We start from the raw sequence: 23,463 nt of genomic DNA on the forward strand, positions 1-23,463 counted from the left end.
ACCCACACAATCACAGAGCACTGCACTTTGTACCCAGAGACTCACAGAGCATGTGTGGGGAAGGTGACCTGATGGACGGACTTGTCAGCAAGTGGAAAGGAGGGTTTGCACATTTTAGGTGGTTGTCAATTATGACAGAAGGGAAAACAGCCAGGAAATTGTAGGTGAAGTGCAGTACCTTGGGTTGACCATAAGAGGGCGGGGAGGGGTGTGAGTGCAGGGCTTGATATCAGCTTAGGGCTTTAGAAACCGTTGGTCATGGGGGGCGGAGTTACAGGGAACCGGGAAAGGTATAAATTTGACAGGAGGGTTCCAGAAAGTTCCAGTCCCCAGGGGGAGCTCAAGTGACAGGAAGACTGTGACAGTTGGTGCACTGTGAGGAGAACCCAAACAGGGTATTGAGGAGAGAGAAAGTTAGGGGGGTAGTCCTGACACGAAGTACCGCAGTGTAGATGAGGCTCCGGGTGTGGGACACCGTATTGGGAACGACAATTGACCAGTAAAGTACTGTTGGTGTACAGGCCTAAGGCAACCACAGTGACAGAGCTGTCAGAGCATTCCTAAGTGTAAAGGGACGGTGCGTATATATACGTCTCAGGTGATAAGTACGTTGTGTCAAAATGTGCTGTAACCGGAGAGCCTTGAAGAGGATTGTGGTGTGCTGCGAGGCCGTCAGGTGGACGGCGAGTGAATAAACTTGGACCTGTTGCACCCGAAATCTGCCTCCATCTTGTGTCTATACGTCACTGCGCGGTATGCAGAGGGACCCCCCTCCCCAGTCCGGCCCACGACCCTACACATGCACCTTGTACCTAAAGACTCACTCAGCACTGCTCCTTGTACCCAAAGACTCACAGAGCACTGCACCTTGTACCTAAAGACTCACTGAGCACTGCTCCTTGTACCCAAAGACTCACAGAGCACTGCACCTTGTACCCACAGACTCACAGAGCACTGCACCTTGTACACACAGACTCACAGAGCACTGCACCTTGTACACACAGACTCACAGAGCACAGCACCTTGTACCCAAAGACTCACAGAGCACTGCATCTTGTACCTAAAGACTCGCAGAGCACTGCACCTTGTATCCAGAGACACACAGAGCACTGCACCTTGTACCCAAAGACGCACAGAACACTGCACCTTGTACCCAAAGGCTCACAGAGCACTGCACCTTGTACCTAAAGACTCACTTAGCACTGCTCCTTGTACCCAAAGACTCACAGAGAACTGCATCTTGTACACACATAATCACAGAGCACTGCACCTTGTACCCTAAGACTCACAGAGTGAAGCACCTTGTACCCAGAAACTTAAAGAGCACTGCACCTTGTACCCAGAGACGCCCATAGGACTGCACCTTGTTCCCAAAGACTCACAGAGCACTGCACCTTGTACCCACACAATCACAGAGCACTGCATCTTGTACTTAAAGAGACACAGAGCACTGCACCTTGTACCCACAGCTCACAGAGCACTGCACCTTGCACCCACAGAGCACTGCACCTTGTACCCACAGACTCACAGAGCACTGCACCTTGTACCCACAGACTCAGAGAGCACTGCACCTTGTACCTAAACACTCACAGAGCACTGCACCTTCTACACACAGACTCACAGAGCACTGCATCTTGTACCTAAAGACTCGCAGAGCACTGCACTTTGTACCCAGAGACACACAGAGCACTGCACCTTGTACCCAAAGACGCACAGAGCACTGCACCTTGTACCCAAAGACGCACAGAGCACTGCACCTTGTACCCAAAGACGCACAGAGCACTGCACCTTGTACCCAAAGACGCACAGAGCACTGCACCTTGTACCCAAAGACAGAGCACTGCACCTTATACACACACAATCACAGAGCACTGCACCTTGTACCTAAAGACTCACTGAGCACTGCACCTTGTACCCAAAGACTCACAGAGCACTGCACCTTGTACCCAAAGACTTACTGAGCACTGCTCCTTGTACCCAAAGACTCACAGAGAACTGCACCTTGTACACACACAATCACAGAACACTGCACCTTGTACCCTAAGACTCACAGAGTGAAGCACCTTGTACCCAGAAACTTAAAGAGCACTGCACCTTGTACCCAGAGACTCCCATAGGACTGCACCTTGTTCCCAAAGACTCACAGAGCACTGCATCTTGTACCCAAAGACTCACAGAGCACTGCATCTTGTACCCAAAGACTCACAGAGCACTGCACCTTGTACCTAAAGACTCACTGAGCACTGCTCCTTGTACCCAAAGACTCAGAGCACTGCACCTTGTACCCACACAATCACAGAGCACTGCACCTTGTACTTAAAGAAACACAGAGCATTGCACCTTGTACCCACAGACTCACAGAGCACTGCACCTTGTACCCACAGACTCACAGAGCACTGCACCTTGTACCCACAGACTCACAGAGCACTGCACCTTGTACCCACAGACTCAGAGAGCACTGCACCTTGTACATAAACACTCACAGAGCACTGCACCTTATACCCACAGACTCACAGAGCACTGAATCTTGTACCTAACGACTCAGAGAGCACTGCACCTTGTACCCAAGACTCACAGAGCACTGCACCTTGTACCCACAGACTCAGAGAACTGCACCTTGTACCCAGAGACTCACAGAGCACTGCCCCTTGTACCCATGGACTCACAGACTCAGAGAGCACTGCACCTTGTCCCTAAACACTCACAGAGCACTGCCCCTTGTACCCACAGACTCACAGAGCACTGCATCTTGTACCTAAAGACTCACAGAGCACTGCATCTTGTACCTAAAGACTCACAGAGCACTGTACCTTGCACCCAAAACTCACAGAGCACTGCACCTTGTAACCAGAGACTCACAGAGCACTGCACCTTGTAACCAGAGACTCACAGAGCACTGCACTTTGTACCCACAGACTCACAGAGCACTGCACTTTGTACCCACACAATCACAGAGCACTGCACCTTGTACCTAAAGACTCACAGAGCACTGCACCTTGTACCCACAGACTCACAGAGCACTGCACCTTGTACCCACACAATCACAGAGCACTGCACCTTGTACCCACACAATCACAGAGCACTGCACCTTGTACCCACACAATCACAGAGCACTGCACCTTGTGCACACAGACTCACTGAGCATTGCACCCTGTATCTACAGACAAAAAGTCAATAACATCTTTCTTGCAGAGAACAGAGTGCTGCTTCCCCCACTAGAGCCTTGTATATTGCACTCACAGCCACGAGGAACAGGCACCTGTCCCCAAGCCCCACAAGGCATGGCACCTTCCTCCTAGCACCATGCAGAGTGCTGCACCTTACTCACAAAGCCTTGCATGTTATTCAGTGCAGCGTACATGATTTTATGTTCTGCATTTCAGCGGACACTGAAGACAACTGTATGATAGAGTAAAAAATGTCACATCCAGGATCCAGCGGAGCTTTATTCGCGTCTGACATAACACTGCATTTCTGATAATGCAGAGCATCGCGCCTCCCACACATGATAATGCACATACAGCACACTCCGCTCTGCAGCTCGTCGTCCCCGGATCTTTATTTTATTTATTTATTTATTTTTATTTTTTTTTTTATATAGCGCTAACATATTCCGCAGCACTTTACAGTTTTGCACACATTATCATCACTGTCCTCAATGGGGCTCACAATCTAAATTCCCTAACAGTATGTCTTTGGAATGTGGGAGGAAACCCACGCAAACACGGGGAGAACATACAAACTCCTTGCAGATGTTGTCCTTGGTGGGATATGAACCCAGGACCCCAGCGCTGCAAGGCTGCAGTGCTAACCACTGAGCCACCGTGATGCCCGTCTTCTTGCCATATTTATTCCAGGCAGCACAGACCAATGAATATTTATCTGTATGTGTCTCTGCTCATTATATATTCATGATTATATCAACATGCGGCACTGAATCACAAGCTCATTACATATTCATGCTTACATTAACACCGTGCATTAAAAACTCGTTAAATCCACAGGGCCCATTAACCCTCTATCAGTCGTCACTCAGGAGAGAGCCGTCCGACAGACATCTCACCATTTCCGACAACTGTGCTCTCCTCTTCAAGTAAGGCTCATTTCTAGAAGACGAGTGCCCCAGTGTTTGCATTAAAGGGGCGGTGTAATTAAAGGGATCTGCGCTGAAGGAGATAGAGATGTCTGAAAGCAGCTTTCTCCCCTCTCTGCATTGAGAACACATGCACGCTCGGATTAATTGAGCATGCTTATGCTTAGAGTGGACAAGGCTTAGCGAACGTTTGGCCTATAGGTGTCTCACGTGTATGGTAGCCTTGTGTAATGCCTAGATAATTTGGAATATCCATTTTTAGATACCCGATTAGTGAATTGTCAGTTAAAGGGGTTGTCCACTACGAGGATCTGAATGACCTATCCTTGGAATATACATATGCATGCTCAATTCCACAGAGCATGCACGTATTCTCAATGGGGAGAAAAGAGTAAGGAGCTGTCAGACGTGAGAACAAATAGATCAGACATGTTGGAATCAATCAGCCCGATCCTTTTTATCACCCAGGGAAAGGCTATAGATCTTGTGTCCTGTCCAAATAGATGACTTTACTAAACAGACCTAGGATAGGTCATCAATATTGGTGAGGGTCCGACACTTGGCACCCCTGCTATCCTCTGTTACCAGCTGACAGTGCTTGGTCGTAAAGTGTGTACAGAACCGGAAAACCACAGTTGTTTGGTGTCCAACCCCAATGCTACTGTGTCCGAAAATGTTACCGTAGCATCAAGCTTTAGTTTCTGCAGTAGCAGGTACAGTCACTACCAAATGTACAGAGCCCCTCTGACACTATGCTAAGACAAAAGATAAACAGTTGTTCATCTTTCCAGACAATATTTTATTTTCTTACCTAAATGCATTTAATCTGTGCTAAAAATCACTTTTGCAATTGAGTTTTGTTAAAAATTTTGCATCGTTTCCCTTTTTTAGCCTCTGTCTCACACCATCTATTACTGCTGGCAGCAAAATGAGTTAACTGAGAATCCATCAGTTGGTTCGCAAGGATGGTCTGACGGGGAGTTTGTAACTCTTTTCTGTCATTTACTAAGCTCCTCTCAGCTGATTTATGACCACAGACCACATCAAAGTTGAAAGTGTCAGGAACCAAAGAAGCAGCAAAAGCCAAATGGTCCAAAAATTTTCATAAAACCCAAATACAAAAATGATTTTTAGCTTCAAATACATATATTTAAGCAAGAAAAACCAAGGGATGGACAACCCCTTTAAGTTTAGAATTTTTTTTTATACTTCAGAGAAGAGCGACCAGGATGATGACTGGTCTGCAAACTATGTCATATGAGAAATGGTTACAGGATTTGGGAATGTTTAGCTTGAAAAAAAGAAGATTGAGAGAAGACTTAATAGCTGTCAACACATATCTGAAGGGCTGTCACATTGTAGAAGGATCATCTTTATTCTCATTTGCACAAGGAAAGACTAGAAGCAATGGGATGAAACTGAATGGGAGGAGACACAGATTAGATATTAGAAAAAACTTTTTGACAGTGAGGGTGATCAATGAGTGGAACAGGCTGTCATGTGAGGTGGTGAGTTCTCCTTCAATGGAAGTCTTCACACACAGGCTGGACATCTATCTGTCTGAGATGATTTAGTGAATCCTGCTTTGAACAGGGGGTTGGACACGATGACCCAGGAGGTACCTTCCAACTCCACCATTCTATGATTCTTTTGGCAGCGAAGTCCTCATTTCCCCGTGTTTCCTCCACCCATCTTCACCATTGGGTTTTGATATTTCATAATTGAATTTTCATAGAATAAAGTCATTTGTATTCTGATTCCAGTAGTAGAGAAAGTAAGGAACCAATAAAGGGAAAGTAGCCATGTAAAATAAGGACGCACCATGGCCAACAGATGAGGTTCTAGTAGACAGTATATTCTAGGAGGACCATTAGGATCCAGTTGTCAGGTCTTCCCTTACTTTGATTTGGTTGATCTGCAGGAAAATCTTCCTGCCGGATTTCTGGACGGTAGTTACAAGATGTACTCCGCTCCCAATATGGAGGAGAGATGTAATGATGTAGCTTAGACTAGGATTACACCATGGTCAGGTTGGTGGGAATGTCTGAGTCCTGCTAAATGTTCATCTTAGACGTCAGGAACCATATGGCATAGGTGCACCACTACATATACAGTGCGTTTTCCATTTTTTCTCTTGTGTACAGGTTGAAATTTTTACTTAACTGTAAAAAGGTAGATGAAGGTGCCCCTATATATAAAGCAAATGCAAGACAACAGGACTAATAGAAAGTCAAGAGCATCTTCCGGTCGAGCATAGAGCCTATGTGCAGCGTGCAACCAGAGAGCCATAGAAGCCACCGCACCAGGGTTACTGCATGTTCTAGAAAGAGTTACTCAATCACCCTCAAATGTAGACCCCATTGTTTAGGAAGTTCTCCAGAAAACCCCTCTTAAAAAAGGAAGCTGTACTTTACTCAACCTCTCCGAATCCAGCGTGGAGTCTCTGCCGCTGATCCGGGTGTCTGATATTGTCTGCACCAGTGACGTCAATGACAGCACTGCAGCCAATAACTGAGCTAAGCGGCTCCGCCCAACTTGATGGCATCAATCGCTGAGCTCACCGATTGGCTGCAGCGCTGTCAAAGTGACGTCAGCATTGCAGACAATAACAGACACCCGGATCAGTGGCAGAGTCTCAGTGAGGGACCCGAGGAGGGTGAATAAAGCATAGTTTTGTTTTTTTTAAAGAACAAAGTGTGACTGGGAACGGGATTTTTTTCAAAACTGAAAAACCCCTAATTATAATATGATAGGTGATAAATGTAAGGTGTCAGATTGTCACTGATCAAGACTAGAGAAAAGAGGCCTGCATGTGTTCCCATCGCTCTATAGACACTGAATTCAGCGCTGGTCGAACATGCACAGCACACTACTGATTGCAGACACAGGGACTCTCAATCTTATAATTTCTTGCACCCCAAATGATCATTTCTCTCCCATCTGAAGGGGAGAATAAAGAGGGTCCAGTGTCCCTCCTTGAGAATGAAGTGGTAGTGCGCATGAATCCCCCCCCATTCACTAGTACGAGAGCTGCACATGTGCTAGCACTTCTATACTTTGTGAGCAGAGCGCTGGACACGTGCACTACCGATTCATTGACATCGTGAGCACAGGAACCATGCTATCACAAGAGAGGGGGTCCTCCTTGTCAAGTAGCATTCCGTAGAGTCTATGGAACATGGACGCGCATGTGTTACCACCAGAATGGTGTACTAGTCGCGCATGCGCACTACTGAGCCATTCACATGGTGGACACAGGACTACCACTTTAACTTCACACGGAATGAAAAAAAGTCATAGTTAAAAGTGTCTTTTCCTACCGCGCACTATGAGCTGCCGCTCCCGGCTCACCGTAGCCGCATCGTTACTTGCTATACAGGTGTAGTTGCCATTGTGCTTGAGGGACACGCTGGAGATCTGCAGGGAGCTCATGAATTCCTTGGTCTCAATAGTGATGCCCGAGCTGGAGACTATAACCTGCCCATCCTTGCGCCACGTGATCCGAATGGGCATATCTCCGGAGGAAACCACGCATGGGATGTAAAGCAGCTGTCCGATGGAGGCAGGAGGGAACTCAAAGGGCTGGATGAGAGGCGGCACTGCGGGTACATAGAGACATAAGAAGTCATTAATAAAGAAAAATCATAGAAGCTGCTCATTTTCTCTGTCCAGCGTTGCTCAAAACTCGTGACTTATATGTCCCTCTGTAATTCCTCCTGGAAAACTAAATACTGACAGCTAGAACTTACCATTCCCTTGTCAATGTAGTGCCGGACACCGTCCAATCTGTAGCTCATGGTCTACACCAAAATTGTGAAAGTTTCTGTTTATTTTTATTTTTTTTTGCTAGAAAAGAGGAATAATTGACCTAAATTTTAAGATCATTTTATTATAGGGATGATCCCCTCGGCAATGTTTTCAAGACATTTAAAGGATATGCCATAAATTTCCGATAGAGGAGAGTCCACACATCAACAGGGTCAGGAATCGCTTTCTATTTCTTCATCTCTATGGCAGCTCCTAACATCATGCATCCCCGTTCTTGACATTTACGCAGAACTCACATCTATTGGACACCTATGGCATATTTGGTTAATAAGCACAGAATTATACGCAATCCCTTTAAGTAGAAAGTCAAAAAAATTGTGCAAAATTTGTTGTTATCCTTTTTAGACAAATGGGCTGTCCACTTTTGAGGACTTTTTTTTTTTTTTATTTCTTACTTACACGCATCTATTTGGGGCCTACAAATTATTTTTTGCATTAAAAAATGGTGCACTTTTCCTGGCTCAGTTAACTGAGACTTATGTCACTGAATGTGCCAGGAAACAAACTGCCTATAAAAGCCAAACGATGCAAAATTATTAATAAAACCAAATTGTAAAAATGATTTTTAGCCCCATATACAAGCAATAAAGCAGAAAAATGTAAGTAAAAAAAAAATGCAGTCAACCCCTTTAAGTGATGGATGTCTTTAATACATGGATTCCAAAATATATAAATTTTTTTTGACTGGCAGCAGAAATAAATGTAGCTTGTAGAACTTTAGGGGCCAATTGAACATTTTAGAAGCCTGACAATAAGAACTTTCATAGGCATCAACCAAAAAAAAAAAGAGCCAAAAGCGGCCATTTTCACGGCGCGCCGGGGGATGCGGACTGTTTTGTGAGGACATGATGCAGAATATATAGGACTTCTAGCAGCTGGATGTTAGTGCCGTAGATGTGCGCAGCCACAGCGGCGGTGTAAAGTAACGCAGGGAAGTCGTGCACAATCTCAGTCTATTCATTAAGAAGGATCTCTCCCCGGGTGCTGCTGAATAATTGATGCGCTGGAGAAGCTTTTAAGTCTCCGGCAGATCTGGGAGACCGCGACGGACACATTATTTTTTAAAAGCCAACAAACACTACGGAAAACAGAGAGCAGGGGCTGGGAGTAAAGGGCAGGGCATTAATACGCTGTGTTTACACAGCAGGTCCCTGTGCTGGGGCTTGTTGGAGAAACAGATCAGGGGTGAGGAGGGGGGCCGCGGCGTGCAGCGCCGAGCCGCGGCGTTACGTAGAGCGGAGTCAAGACTTTGGCACATGATGGGTTAATTGTCCCCAAGTCGGATGGATACCATCCCTGTGCAATCGACATAAGGATGATAAAATGAAGCAAAGTCGGTAAAAGGGGTCCCCTTTGGGGACTTTTAATTTTAATTTTTTTTTTAATAAAATGCATGTCATCGAGGCTAAAAAAAAAAAGTTGCATTTGGGTTTCATTAAAATTTTTGCACCGTCTGTCTTCTGTAGCCTCTGCGTTGCACAGTATATTGCTGACTGCAGAATGCGTTAACTGTGACTCAGTCAGTAAGCTTGTGATGACAGTCTGACTGGGATTTTGTAAGATTTGTCCGGTCTTTTTCCAATTGATGACCAAGGATTATAGCAAAGTTCAATGTGTCAGGACACAAAGAGCCTGTAAAATCCGTGTTCAAAATTTAGCAAGAATTTTTTTTTTAGCCCTAAAGACATGCATAAGTACAAGCTTTGGTGTTCAAGTCTGCAGTGACTCTTACGTGACTGCACACTTGTGAATCGGGCGTGTGACCGCATGTCTGACACTTGCACACATGCAGACTAGACGTGCATGTTTTGCTCACTATAAGTGAACAGGGAGAGGCCGGACACGTCTAGTCTGAGCATGGCAGTAAGTATGCAAATTGCATGGCCGGTAGCGCAGGCATCGGAGAATCCTGATAGCGCGCACTGTGAGGATTCACAAATCTACAGCCACATAAGCGTGACCCCGGATTTGAGCCGCAAACCTGGACAACCCCTTAAAGTAGGGAAAAAAAAAACAGTCTCCAAATGTGGTAACGCCTATAGCAGCAGTAGTACTTTGTGTGCCTTAAAAAGGACCTGTCACTTCTCCTGCCTAAATAGGGGGAATTTTCCATGAAGTGGCAAGTTTTATTTTTTTCTTTAAAAATTCCGCACAGTGTCAGCCCTCTCTTACACCTCCTGGAAATGTATGAGTAACCTGACAAGTAGGTGTTATCAGTTGTCAATCTTTGACATTGATCAGGGACATGCCTCTTTTGACACGTGGGACTTGTTGCTCGCCACTGTCAATATAGTCAAGCAATTTCCAGGAGGAGTAACAAAGGGATGGTATAATGCACAGTTCTAACATAAGATGCTCCAGCATTGCTATTTTATATGAATTCCCGGATTTAGTTGGACAGTTGATACCAGGAGTGGTGAAAGGTCCGCTTGTCAGCACATGTGAACGAGTTTATTTCAATGTATCAGGATAATGTCTAGAATGAGAAACAGATTGCACTGCTAATGCACGGATACACTGTAACAACACCCACAGCTGTGAGCAGGACTAGGTAGGTCAGGTCAGGAGGGGTTTTCAGTCTCAGGATGCAAATAGCAATGCTACTATTACCTAGGAAAAACCACACATGGCACATAAGAGTTTTACCTATGGCTGGGACATATGGCAGCCATTAGTCTTAAAGGGATTGTCCTATAAACAGCATTTATTGCCTGTGAACTAGAAAGATGTATTATTGCTGTTGAGGATCTCATCCAAATAATCACTAGGACGGAAAGGGTCTCAAAGTTCCCTGTGTGAATGGTGTGATGCGCATGCGTCTATGGAAGTGGTGGTCATGCTCCCATACACCATTAGAAATATTTGCGCATGTGCACTAATGCTCCCTTCACTGTCTATTGAAGCCATGGTCATTCACGGGCACTGCTGCTGCCATACAGTTTTAGAAGAGGAAAGGAGGTCAGGCATGTGCACCAAGGTTCCTACAAACTGAAAGAAATGAATACAGAGATGGTCACGCCTGCCAACGACAATCTATAGACGTTGAGGTCGACCATGCGCACTACTGCTCCTATAGACCCATAGAAGTGAATGAGCATGACACATGCGCATTACAGTTTCTAAGGACCCATAGAATTAGAAGACACATGTGCACTACAGCTCCTAAGAACCCATACATGTGAATGAACATGATGCATGCGCACCACAGCTCCTAAGGACCCATAGAAATGAATGAGCAATATACCTACACGCTACAGCTCCTAAGGACCCATAGAAGTGAATGAGCAAGACGCATGCACAATACAGCTTCTAAGGGCCCATAAACGTGAATGAGAACAACGCATGCGCACTACAGCTCCTCAGGACCCATAGAACTGAATGAGTGTGACGCATGCACACTACAGCCCCTAAGGACCCATAGATGTAAATGAGAATGACGCATGCACACTACAGCTCCTCAGGACCCATAGAAGTGAATGAGAGTGGCTCATATGCACTACAGCTCCTAAGGACCCATAAACGTGAATTAACATGTCGTATGCGCACTACAGCTCCTAAGAACCCATAGAAGTGAATGAGCAATACGCCTACGCGCTACAGCTCCTAAGGACCCATAGAAGTGAATGAGCCTGATGCTTGCGCACTACAGCTCCTAAGAGCCCATAAAAATGAATGATCATGATGCATGCACACTAGAGCTCCTAAGGGCCCACAGAAGTGAATGAGCAAAACACCTACACGCTACAGCTGGTAAGGAACCATAGAAGTGAATGAGCAATACGCCTACACGCTACAGCTCCTAAGGACCCATAGAAGGGATTGAGCCTGGCGCATGCACACTACAGCTCCTAAGGACCCACAGACGTGAATGAGCATGACACATGCACACTACAGCTTCTATTGGCCCATAGAAGTGAATTACGCATGTGCACTACAGCTCCTAAGGACCTATAGAAGTGAATAAGCATGACGCATGCACACTACAACTCCTAAGGGCCCATAGAAGTGAATGAGCACGCACACTACAGCTCCCATGGATCCATATAAAAGAATGGAGCAGTTGTACTGCACAAGTAATTTCCTGGCTGGTGGCCAATGCTCCATTCACCCAGAGGACTTTAAGACCCATGTTCCAAAATTGATGGTGGTTCCAGCGGTCAGACCCCCTGCAATAGAACATTTCCTGTTGATAGATGATAAATATTGTTAATAGAATAAGTCTTCGGAATCTCAGTAGCTGCCATATTGATTGTCACCCAAAATACACAGCTATAGATAAAACTAAGAACTCGCAACTGAATGTTGACTAATTAGACAGAATAATCAGTGAGACACAGAAACATACTCTGTTGCATAAATATTCTGTTGTAAAATATATGTAACAGTAAGCAGTAAGTGCCAGTAAAAGATGTTAACAAAACCAGGGTATTTTGTTGATACTTTTTTTGCAAAAAAATGTACGCTAAGCCACTCCGCCACGTCAAGGCATACCCTTCTCGGAGTGGCTCAGCGTACATTTTTTTGCAAAAAAAGTATCAACAAAATACCCTGGTTTTGTTAACATCTTTTAATAGCACTTGCTGCTTACTGTTACATATATTTTACAACAGAGTATTTATGCACATTTGTCATACTGTGTTTTGTTTCTGTGTCTTAGTTCTTGGGTGGTGTGAACAGGGTCTTATTGACCTGTTCATTTTTTGTGCATGTGTCAAGTGTTCTGAATCCATTGATTTCTTGCTTATGCAAGCCTTGGGAGATCCCCGCCTCTCTCTTTTGGGACATGCACATAAAAAGCCATTTTGCCCAGCGAGCCCATACCGGGCAGCACCTTTCTGAACCCTGCTCATGAAGGTATTATTCACATGTTCAGGTTTTAAATATATTAGATAGGACTGCTCCGAGAAGGGTATGCCGTGACGTGGCGGAGTGGCTTAGCGTACATTTTTTTGCAAAAAAAAGTATCAACAAAATACCCTGGTTTTGTTAACATCTTTTACTAGCACTTGCTGCTTACTGTTACATATATTTTACAACAGAGTATTTATGCACGTTTGTCATACTGTGTTTTGTTTCTGCGTCTTAGTTCTTCGGTGGTGTGAACAGGGTCTTATTGACCTGTTCATTTTTTGTGCATGTGTTCAGAATAATCAGTGAGCGGTAATTTTTTTAACTTTTCATTTAAAAAGTTATTGTTTGCAATTAGAAAAACATGGCTTTCCCAACCACATCTTTTTTCCCGTGCTGATGTGTCCATGGGTTTTGTTGTAAATTATATGTTATTGCGGTGAATGGGACTTGACTGCAATACTGTGCACAACATGAGAACAAATGGGAAAAAGCTGCCACACTTTTATTATAGCTACGGACATCCCCTTTAAGTATAATATGCATAAATAAAAACCATTATTTGCAGTTTTTGGTGGGAGATGCAGTAATACCCCCTGCATCAGGGTTATGCATATATGTATGTGCAAAAGCTCCAATATTATGAGTGTATGGGTTATAAGTCACAGCATTGTATGTGAAAGTCCGGCCCGTTATGCGCACACGCAGTTCATCTCCCTGTTTCCCATTTGCCCTCTGACCTTTCACGGTGATGTGAACGCTCTGGCTGATGGAAAGCTGTGGTTGTATGAGGACGCTGCACAGGTATTCGCCTTCATCCATTCCCTTCTGTACGTCGCTCAGCATCAGGGTCCCGTTCTCGAACACCACCTGCCTGTGGTTATCGGGCAGCAGCAGCGAATCCTTGTACCAACTGATGAAGTAGTAGGGATACCCAATTACCCGGCAATGAATGAAGCTGTCTCTCCCAGCCACTGCCGTCAGGTTCTTCATAGGTCGGATACTAGGCGGTCCTGAAGTGAGGTGCAGGGAACGTACATTAGGTGGACACAAATCAAGGAGATACGGAAGAGTTAGGGGCAAGAACGTTAAAGGCAAGGAGAACCCCTCCCCCGAGGAGCAGCGGAAAACTCATACGGAAATTATTAAAAAGTGAGAAAAGTGCAGAAAAGAGAAAGAGGAACAAAAATGGAAGGTGAAAGGGAGGAATATGGGACATGAAGGATAGCCGAGGGATTAGAGGATGGAGAGAAATGAAAGATTTCACATAAATGAAGGATTACAGCAGGAGACTAAAGCCAACGGATATGTAGAAATGTTTTGCATTATGGAGGAATCTATTATTCGATATCCATTTATAAGAGCTGAATATTAAAGACATTCTTTTCTTATCTAAACATGTTCAGTGTTTCTATGTTAAATATATTTTAAAATGTTTGTAGATGTAGTTACTTTTTTTTTCTTTTTACATTTTCTTTCCTTGTCTTATTTTTCTACTTTTCAAATCTTGCAGTTTGTACTTCAAGACTCATAATAGGCTGTAACCTTCTGTTCTGGACAGATCATTTCTCAGCAGCCATCTCATCATTACAGGCAGGATTACAATGCCCTCTATATACAGCAGATAACATAGGATCCACAATTGACAATAGGTGACGTCACAGCACACCTCCTCCTGTACAATGACTGATAACACCTCTATATACAGTAGATAGCACAAGATCCACCATTCACAACAGGTGATGTCACAGCTCACCTCCTCCTCTGCAATGACTGATAATACCTCTATATAAAGTATATTACAGTAACCACTATGTACATTTGATGAAGGTCACAGTTCACTTCCTCCTCTACTCTGCACAATGGCTTCTGCACAGATCACAGAGCATGCACACAACATTCTCACATAAAAGTCAATGAAGTTTTACTGTCTGTTTTCTCCTAGGGTCTATGAAGCTGCTGTAAAACAAATCTCGGCATGCAGCTTAGGCATGTTGGCCACCCCCATGACCATGTCCACTAATAGTTCTTGCGTTGAGCTAGAAAACCCTTGTTCTGTACAATAATCCTCTGAATAATTTGAAATCTGAAAAAAATTGTGACATAACTACGTAGAAGTCTGATGGAGGCCAGAAAGAAATCATTTGTTTCCATCTGGGTAACGAATCTTAAGTTGAGCTAAACTTTGATGTGGTCATAAATGGGCTGAAAGGAGTCCATAAAAAGCCAGAGTTACAAACTCACCTTAGAACAAGCTCAGTGACCGATTCTCAGTTAACTCCTTACGCAGCCAGCAATTTTCAGAAAAACTTATTGATCGGTGAGGGTCTGACCACTGGGTCCTGGATGGATAGGCAGAATGGAGCACTATTATCCCTGTTAGACAGGCACAGCGTTACGCGTTTACTGTGACAGAGAGGAGCCAGAAGACCGCTGCGTCTGATTTCTCCTACTCTTGCACTGATTAGCAGGGCCGGTTTTAGGCAAAGTGGGGCCCTAGGCAAAGTTTAAAATAGGGCCCCAAATGCTAACATATTGCACATCACACAGAAGTATTTCGATTGTATTTCCATGCGCTGAGTTCAGACCGCTAAATGAGTGTGATCGACAATATTGAAGTCGTTCAACACTTGTTTCCCGGCCTCTTTCCACCAGATGAGAAAGAATGATGGGGACAGAACAATCACTAATGGATCACTAAGGCTAGTTTCACATTAGCGTTTAAACGACGCGCGCACGGCGCCGCTTAAGCCCCGCCCCGAGCCGGCTCCCTGCCCGCCCCATCCGGGATCACCGCCTACTTTCGCCTTTGCACGCATGCGATCGGCGCACCCTATCTTTAGCATAGGGTGCGCAGATCATGCGCTGCCAGTGTGAAAGTAGCGTGCTGCGCACTTTTGACGGTGCGCCGTGCGCGCGGAAATGTAGCATGTTGCATTTCGGCGCGCACGGCGCGCCGTCAAAAGTGCGCAGCACGCTACTTTCACACTGGCAGCGCATGATCTGCGCACCCTATGCTAAAGATAGGGTGCGCCGATCGCATGCGTGCAAAGGCGAAAGTAGGCGGTGATCCCGGATGGGGCGGGCAGGGAGCCGGCTCGGGGCGGGGCTTAAGCGGCGCCGTGCGCGCGTCGTTTAAACGCTAATGTGAAACTAGCCTAACAGATCACCATACAGTATCATGTTATCAGCAGCATATCTACAGTTTACACCCCATAGTCCTACATATAATATAATGTGCCCCATAGTCCTCCATATAGTATACTACACTCCCTATAGTCCTCCATATAATATAATGTGCCCCATAGTCCTCCATATAGTATAATACACTCCTCAGTCCTCCATATAGTATAATACACACCCCATAGTCCTCCATATAGTATAATACACTCCTCATAGTCCTCCATATAGTATAATATGCTCCTCATAGCCCTCCATATATTAAAATACACTACTCTGTCCTCCATATAGTATAATACACTCCTCATAGTGCTCCATATAGTATAATACACCGGCAGTCATCCATGTAGTACAATTCACTTCCCATAGTATAATGCACCCCATAGTTCTTCATATAGTATAATGTATTTCCCATAGTCCTCGATACAGTATAATACAGTCCACATATAGTATAATGCAGCCCCGCCATACAATATAATGTAACCCCCCATAGAATATAATGCAGCCCCCCTCATATAGTATAATGCAGCCCCTCCATAGAATATATGGCAGCCCCTCATAGAGCATAATGCAGCCCCCCATTGAATATAATGTAGCCCCTTATATAGTATAATGCAGCCCCTCCATAGAACACAATGTAGCCCTCATCATATAGTATAATGCAGCCCCCCATAGACTATAAGGCAGCCCCCCATAGAATACAATGATGGGAGAGGGAGTGTCAGCTGACGCTCTCTCCTTCATCTTTGCTATAGTTCAATGTGGAGGCGGGGGCAGTCGGCGCTGGCGGCAGACGTGCCCCCCTGCTTCACAGGCCCCATGCATTGGTTGGTGCATTATGGCACTACTACTACTCCCCTCTCCCCTGGGTGGGGGAAGGGTACAGCCTGAATGAGGATTCAGGAGCTAAGGAAATGTAAGTGGCCCTGGCGTCTTCACCATCAGAAGTAATCCAGTGAACACGGCGAGCTAGGGCGCCCCTATCATTAGGGACAGGGAAGGAACCCCTGGTCCCTGGACACCAAACAACAGAGTCGTGACACGCAGCATTAGGCGTGCTCCAATTTTTTCCTATGAGGCTAAAGAGAGCTGTGGTTTGGTTTTTCTGAGAATCATTGGAGCACGATTGGGCTGCTCCATTCTACAGGAAAAAAGCAACCAGTTTGGCGTGAATCCCACCAGTCGGACCCCGCCGACTGTCCTGCAGACAGTTGATAACTTGTTTTCACTGGACAACCCTGTTAAGCTCTTAGTCCATGAATGCGGTAATCAGACCAATGATGGATAAAACATCTTCGCCTGCTCTCCCAGACACCCGATGGCTGATCTACACGGGAAATAACAGCAACCTTGCAATTTTTGGATACTCCGTCCTGTGCACATGGCAGCTCGGAGGCCATACATCTCCATAATGTCAGATAAGTAAAGTAATGACCGGCAAAAGTTCCCGGGCAGCCATAATCCGTTATTTCCCTACAAGTGTAAGCGTAGCTCTTTATCCCTTGACTTTTGGGACCACCTAACAGTAACAGTGTGCACAGCACTGCCGGGAGTCCGCAGCCCATCCTAGACAAGGGGGGACTGAAGGGATATTTATCAAAAGCTCAGTTTTGCTGGCGCCGTTTCAATGCATCTGCACGATTTGCACAACAAACGGCCAACGAAGGCGATTTTTGTCAAAATAGGCAGCTTTCTTCCTGCAAAACTGTGGGGTTTAGAGGCTTCATGTTTTGTTAATTCAGTGTTTCTCTGCAAGGGAGGGGTAAATCTGCCAGAAAACTGTCTGGTCTGGTGTACCTGGGGCGTGTATCATGCCATACAAATGTAGCACTACTAACAAAACGGTGACATCTGCAGCAAAGGAAACAATGTGACTTCATGAATGTATCACCGCTGCAATAATTACTTCTATGGCAACCAGATACCTGCCTCTTAAAAGGGATCCAGTACTTAATAGAGGTCACCGAGCAAAAAGGCTTCTAAATGGTGGAAATAAGATCTTCCGGAGGGTGGAATTAACCCATTCATTATGCAAAGTAAAAAAGAAATGTTGCCAAAATGATTTGCAAAATATCAATTTGTAGGTCAATGATGGCCGGCACTGGAGAAAGTCAACGTACCGGCAGCAGACGCTCAGTAAACAATGAGATATTTATGATTGTAAGCAGCACGGCAGATTTATGGTCGCTAATGGAAATGTGATGTGAAGGATCGCCAACGTGAATCACCCCGAGATCTGATTACAGGCTGCAAATTAGCTTACACATAGTCTTGGAGGCTTTGACGGTTCTCAAGCTGGTAAGTAAAAATCATAGCGGTACTTTTATTTCTCGGGGTGGATCAACTTAACTCAAAAAGTGTGGCCAGTAGTCATCCATCTCTGCTGTATTCTGGATCTACAGTAGTAAGCCAGAGCTGTCAATCACAGGAGAGGATGGAGGGGGGGGGGACAAGCAGGAGGGAAGGTGCACTGAGATGTTTGGCCACGCTGAGGGTGCACCGAGTGCCTGGGCTCAGTGTGAATAGTCATCCTGTCCCTATAAAGGTCATTGATATCAAGTTTTGCAATGAGAATCCAATCTGAATTTAGACCATTTGGTTTCTACAGCCTCTAGGTGTGACAATACATAGCAAACTGCAGAAGGAGCTTGTTCTGATGACAGGATTTGTAACCCTTATCTCCTTTCTCCTGAATCATCTTCTAAGATGATTTATGATCACATCAAATCTTTTTACAGTCATCACCTTTAAAGATTCAGTTTTATCTGGCCGTAAATCTGCAATGATGGATCAGGAGCGGCCATCGCCAACGTAGACTGTGGCCGTCGCCTCCATAGACTGCGGCCGCTGCCTCCATGAATCATCTGCAATTATGGTTCAGAAGACTAAAGGATTTCAGCAGTGGCCGCAGCCTTTGGAGGCCACGGCTGCAGTCTCTCTCGACCTGCAAAAGCTGCGCCCGCAGCCTCCATATGCTGCAGCCGTCGCCTCCATAGACATTTTTATATAGTTCAGTAAAATACACTCCACAGGTTCTTACTTGCTCTGAATGGTCCGTCCTTCTTATATACAGTCAGTGTTGCGCCATTTATTGCACATACTATGGCGCAGACTAGGACCTTACACAGTTTCTTTTTTTGGCCCGGCTGTGGTTGTGCTCGGTCTCCACTGAATGTATTGAGAAATCAAATGTTGATGAAGTATAATCCATAGAACATCGCGTTCTTTGTCGGTCTGGTCACCCAGCTGTGAAGCAATTTTTCCGTCGAAGCAGAATATTTTCTAGAAAGGCTTCTTTCAAAAATTAGCTCTGGGGGATATTGCTTCTCATTAACAGAGAATCAGCAGAAGTATGGAGTCTTACAGGCAATGCTCCATGGGAAAAATGTTATGCAAATTAGATCCCCTCGAGAAATGGCTGAAACGGTCTTTGTACTGATTTGGGGGTGGGGGAGTGCTCCAAAACACGGGCGCTACCCAAAAGATGGCACGAATGGTTTTCTTCCTTATTGTGGAGAACTGCCAATCAAATAGCAAATTGGGGTAAAAACGCAGCCTCATGCATAAGATGGCAGAGCCCACTAGTTCTGATGCGTTTTAGGCTTCCTGACTCTTCTACGGGTGATGTTAAGGGATTTTTTCTTACTTAAAATTATGCATTTTTTGATAAAATACATTCTTGTAATTGGGTTTCTTTAAAAATTGTGCATCACCCGTTTTCTATAGCTCGTGGGTTACACTGTTAATTGCTGGCTGCAGAATGAGTTAACTGAAAATCCTTCAGTGAGCTCATTCTAATGTTCCAATGGGGGAATTTCTAACGCGTATCTTTTCTTTTTTTTTTTTTCTTTTTAGTTGTGCCCAGATGATTTATGACCACAGACCACATGAAAATTGAATGTGGAGGGAAACAGAGATCCTGTAAAATCCAAAAACTATGCAAAATATTTAATGGAACCAAATTGCAAAAAAATATTTTAGCTCTAAATACATATATTTAAGTAAAAAAAAGTCCACAGAGGTGGCCAAGGAAAGCCAGAGAAGTCCAGCAGCGGTTTTCTCCCTTTTCCTCTTTAAAGCTCATATGATAGCTTTCGAAGCTACATGGGCACAATGAAATTACAAGAGACCACTCCAATTATTAGCCCAGGGGGATTTCTGGTCCCCTTTCTTTCCCTCCGGTACCTGAGCAACGCACAGGCACGGCACGATCGTCAAATTATCGGATAGGTTTTATTTCTTACTTTATAATCCATGTCTGGGGTATAAACCGTTTTCAACCTGGACAGTGCCAAGATGCGTCAGTCCAGGCTGAGAACCACTGGTGACTGAACTGCTGCGAGCGCAGCCTCAGTGACCGGTGACGACGTCATAGAGGTTACAGCCGGTCACTGAGGCTCCGTTCCCAGCCTGGCTGAACTGCGGTGACCACGGAGAAATCCCCGTTAGCACCGTGAGAAAAACTCTCACGGTGCTAGCGGGGATGTCACTGAAGTCACGGTGGGATTAGGCGTTTAAATAAAAATGGAAAACTGTGTTTAGTCTTATTTCAAATAAAAGACTTGATTCTGGCTGTGTGATTATTTACCACACAACTATAGGATTATTATTGAATATGTGTCTTACAGACACCTCTACATTACTATAATACAAAGGTGACATCAACCCCACAAACATGAACCCCACTTGCCACCGCTACAGGGCAAGTGGGAAGAGCCGGGCAAAGCTCCACGATTGGCGCATCTAATAGATGTGCCTTTTCTGGGCCGCTATGGGCTGCTATTTTTAGGCTGGGGGCCAATATCCATGGCTCCTTACCAGCCTGAGAATAACAGCCCCCAGCTCTCTGCTTTAACAAGGCAGGTTGTCAAAAAATGGGGTGGACCCCACGCAAAATTATTTAAATAATTAAAAAACCAGTGTGGGGACCCCTCTATTGTTGATAACTAGCCTTGCTGAAGCAGACAGCTATGGGTTGCAGCCCCCAGCTGGGAGTTTTGTCTGGCTGGTTAGCAAAAATGCAGGAGAACCCAAGCCCTTTTTTTTTTTTAACTATTTATTTACAGCAGGAGTCGGCTAATGAATACTTCCATCTACCACTCCTGCTCTGACTATTATTAGCGGCAGCAGGAGTTGGATGATGGGAGCTGTAGTTCCATCAGATGACACCAGTGACCAGAAGTAAACTTTATAACTCCGATCACAGCTCATGCTGTCTTTTGACAGCGTGGGAACCGCGGCTCTCTGACCGGCGGGATTGATTTCACAGCCGATCAATAGCGGTGTTTGCCACGCTGCCATGCACATGACAGCACGACAAACACCTGGTGTTCGGGCAGCCGAACCCAAACAGTAACACAGACTTCCTGGTGAAGTCCGTGTTCAGTGTCCGTGCCCAGCTCCAAAAATAAGCATTAATACCAGTGTCCCATCCCCTGATGATGTGGCAAACGCGTTGTTGAGGGGGACTAGTGCTTTAACATTGTCCTATTCTGCCAGATAGGAGTTAGCGCCCCAGAGTGCTATTCACTAAAATACATAATCAAGCAACAACAGAACTAATGAAGCGAAGGAAGACTAAGGACTAATTTTTTTTATACCCTAAAGCATTTTAAACTTAATAATAAAAGTTACATTTTCGGGCTTGCTAGTGAGGGATTTTCTGGGGTTCTCTTCTTTTAGTAAATATTGATGCGTCCCGCCAAAGCATTTTTTTGTCCTCATACTTGTAGTTTTGTATAAATATAGAAAAGTTTAGTTAATCTTAAAATATTGGGTTTGGGTAATTGGTCGATTTGAGTCGTCAGGGGATGCATTAAGTTCTTTTTAATAAATTAGTGTGTTGGATATCAAATCAATCTATTTTAAGAATAGGAAGAAAGATGAAGAAAATAATTAGGATTGAAAAAAACCCAAAAACAAACACAGCTTAAAGGCTCATGCACACAGTCATGTCATGGATAGTAACGTTCATAGAGCTTTCAAAAGGTACATGGATCTCGGCTCTACTACAGGGTGCCTCCAATGTCACACATTATTAGGTTTCCTTGCACAGGTTGGTTTTCTGCCTTGGAAGCATGGCTGGTCTCTTGGAGAAGTTTTTCAGCACCACTTGTGGGTACCAGAACGGATGCCCGCTGCAGCTGGGAGTCTCTGCCCACTGCCACGTATGCTTCTCCCATGTGCATGAGCCCCAAGACAAAGGTAGAGTATATGAGATGGGATGTTGGAGGAAAAGTGAAAAAGAAGTGAGAAGACAGAGGGTGCCCAGGTAACACGCCCAAGGAGGCTTCACAGACCCTATTCTGATATGTAGAAGTAGGACAGGCACCTCTTACGTTTATTCGAGCTTGGTATTCTGCAGTCCCCACAGAGTTGCGAGCGGAACATCTGTACACACCCCCGTCCAAAATCTGTGGACTGCTCACGTTCATGTAGCTTATGGTGCTACCATCCGCAGCCGTATATTGATTGGAGCGGTGGCCCGAGTCACGCTGGATGGCTTCATCGTCTAAGGTCCAGCTTATGGTGGGTGGAGGAGCTCCTTTGGCGGAACACATGAGCGAAAAGGGCTCCCCGGGGTTCATGACTTTTTCACTGAATGATGAAATGATACGCGGTGTCCCATCTGTGAAAACAAGAGGATGACATCAGCTATCTCTCCTGACTTTCCCCCATAAATCAAGCATAGATGGAGAGGGGAAAAAGCTGCTGCCTGTTAACTCTGTCAATGACTCGTCTGGTCCCTGTTTGGGTGCCAACATTTACGAGTTGATGTGCAAGACCAAATGCGGGTGGTGTTTATATACACCCCTGACAGAAAGGGCTTTATGATAAAAAGCAAGCATTTTGTGATATTTAGAGATAGATGTGTCTAAGTGTCAGGTTTAATTTAGTTTCTCAGGCACTTGGAATGTGTAGGGGGATTCAATGTAAAAGGACCAACGTGCATAAAATAGGTAGTGAGAAGACTAAATGGATCTTAATTTCCCACACTCCTGAGAGAAAAAGGATCAGTCATATTGAAATCCAAAAGCCTGATCCTCCTTACTCTAAACATTTGCCATTGAGAGAAAGCCATTAGGTCTCCATACACATTAAATTTTAGGTGAGCGGGTCTCCATACATGCTCCATGAACTTGGCATTTCCAAAAGTACAAAGACTTCTTAGATCAGTGATAAACCAGTAGAATTCAGGGATTACAATACATTTTGATATCCAGTCAATCAATTTAAAGGGCTTAATGTATCACCCATCAAAAAGGTTGGTATCCAGTTGCTGGATGAAATGGTCGTCCACCTATCTATTAACTTCTATGCAACTGTTGTTGCTTTCTGCTAACATTTGGAGGACTCACAAAGTGAATGGGGTAGGGTCGCTCATGTGCACTCCTGCTCCATATATACAGAGGGGATGACGCCTCTCCATTCTTGTGAATGTTGGAGGTTCCAGCACTGGGATGCCCGGGGTGTTCAGACACTTATCACCTATCGCATTGATAGAGGATATGTTC

The 23,463-nt window shown here is 45.0% G+C and overlaps 1 protein-coding gene across 2 annotated transcripts in view; it reads right to left on the minus strand.

Moving 5' to 3' along the window:
• Positions 1-23,463, minus strand: part of DSCAML1 (DS cell adhesion molecule like 1) — a 309,575-nt gene that overhangs the window by 50,012 nt on the left and 236,100 nt on the right. For both annotated transcript variants that reach the window (XM_073585240.1, XM_073585241.1), the window contains exons 7-9: positions 22,281-22,577; positions 13,510-13,782; positions 7,414-7,692 (exon numbers count right to left, since the gene is read on the minus strand). In XM_073585240.1, coding sequence (XP_073441341.1) covers positions 7,414-7,692; positions 13,510-13,782; positions 22,281-22,577 — 849 coding nt within the window. The remainder of the gene's footprint in view (positions 1-7,413; positions 7,693-13,509; positions 13,783-22,280; positions 22,578-23,463) is intronic.

Source organism: Dendrobates tinctorius, unplaced genomic scaffold (assembly GCF_039654945.1).
Source record: "Dendrobates tinctorius isolate UK_male_01 unplaced genomic scaffold, ASM3965494v1 ptg000086l, whole genome shotgun sequence".
NCBI lineage: Eukaryota > Metazoa > Chordata > Amphibia > Anura > Dendrobatidae > Dendrobates > Dendrobates tinctorius.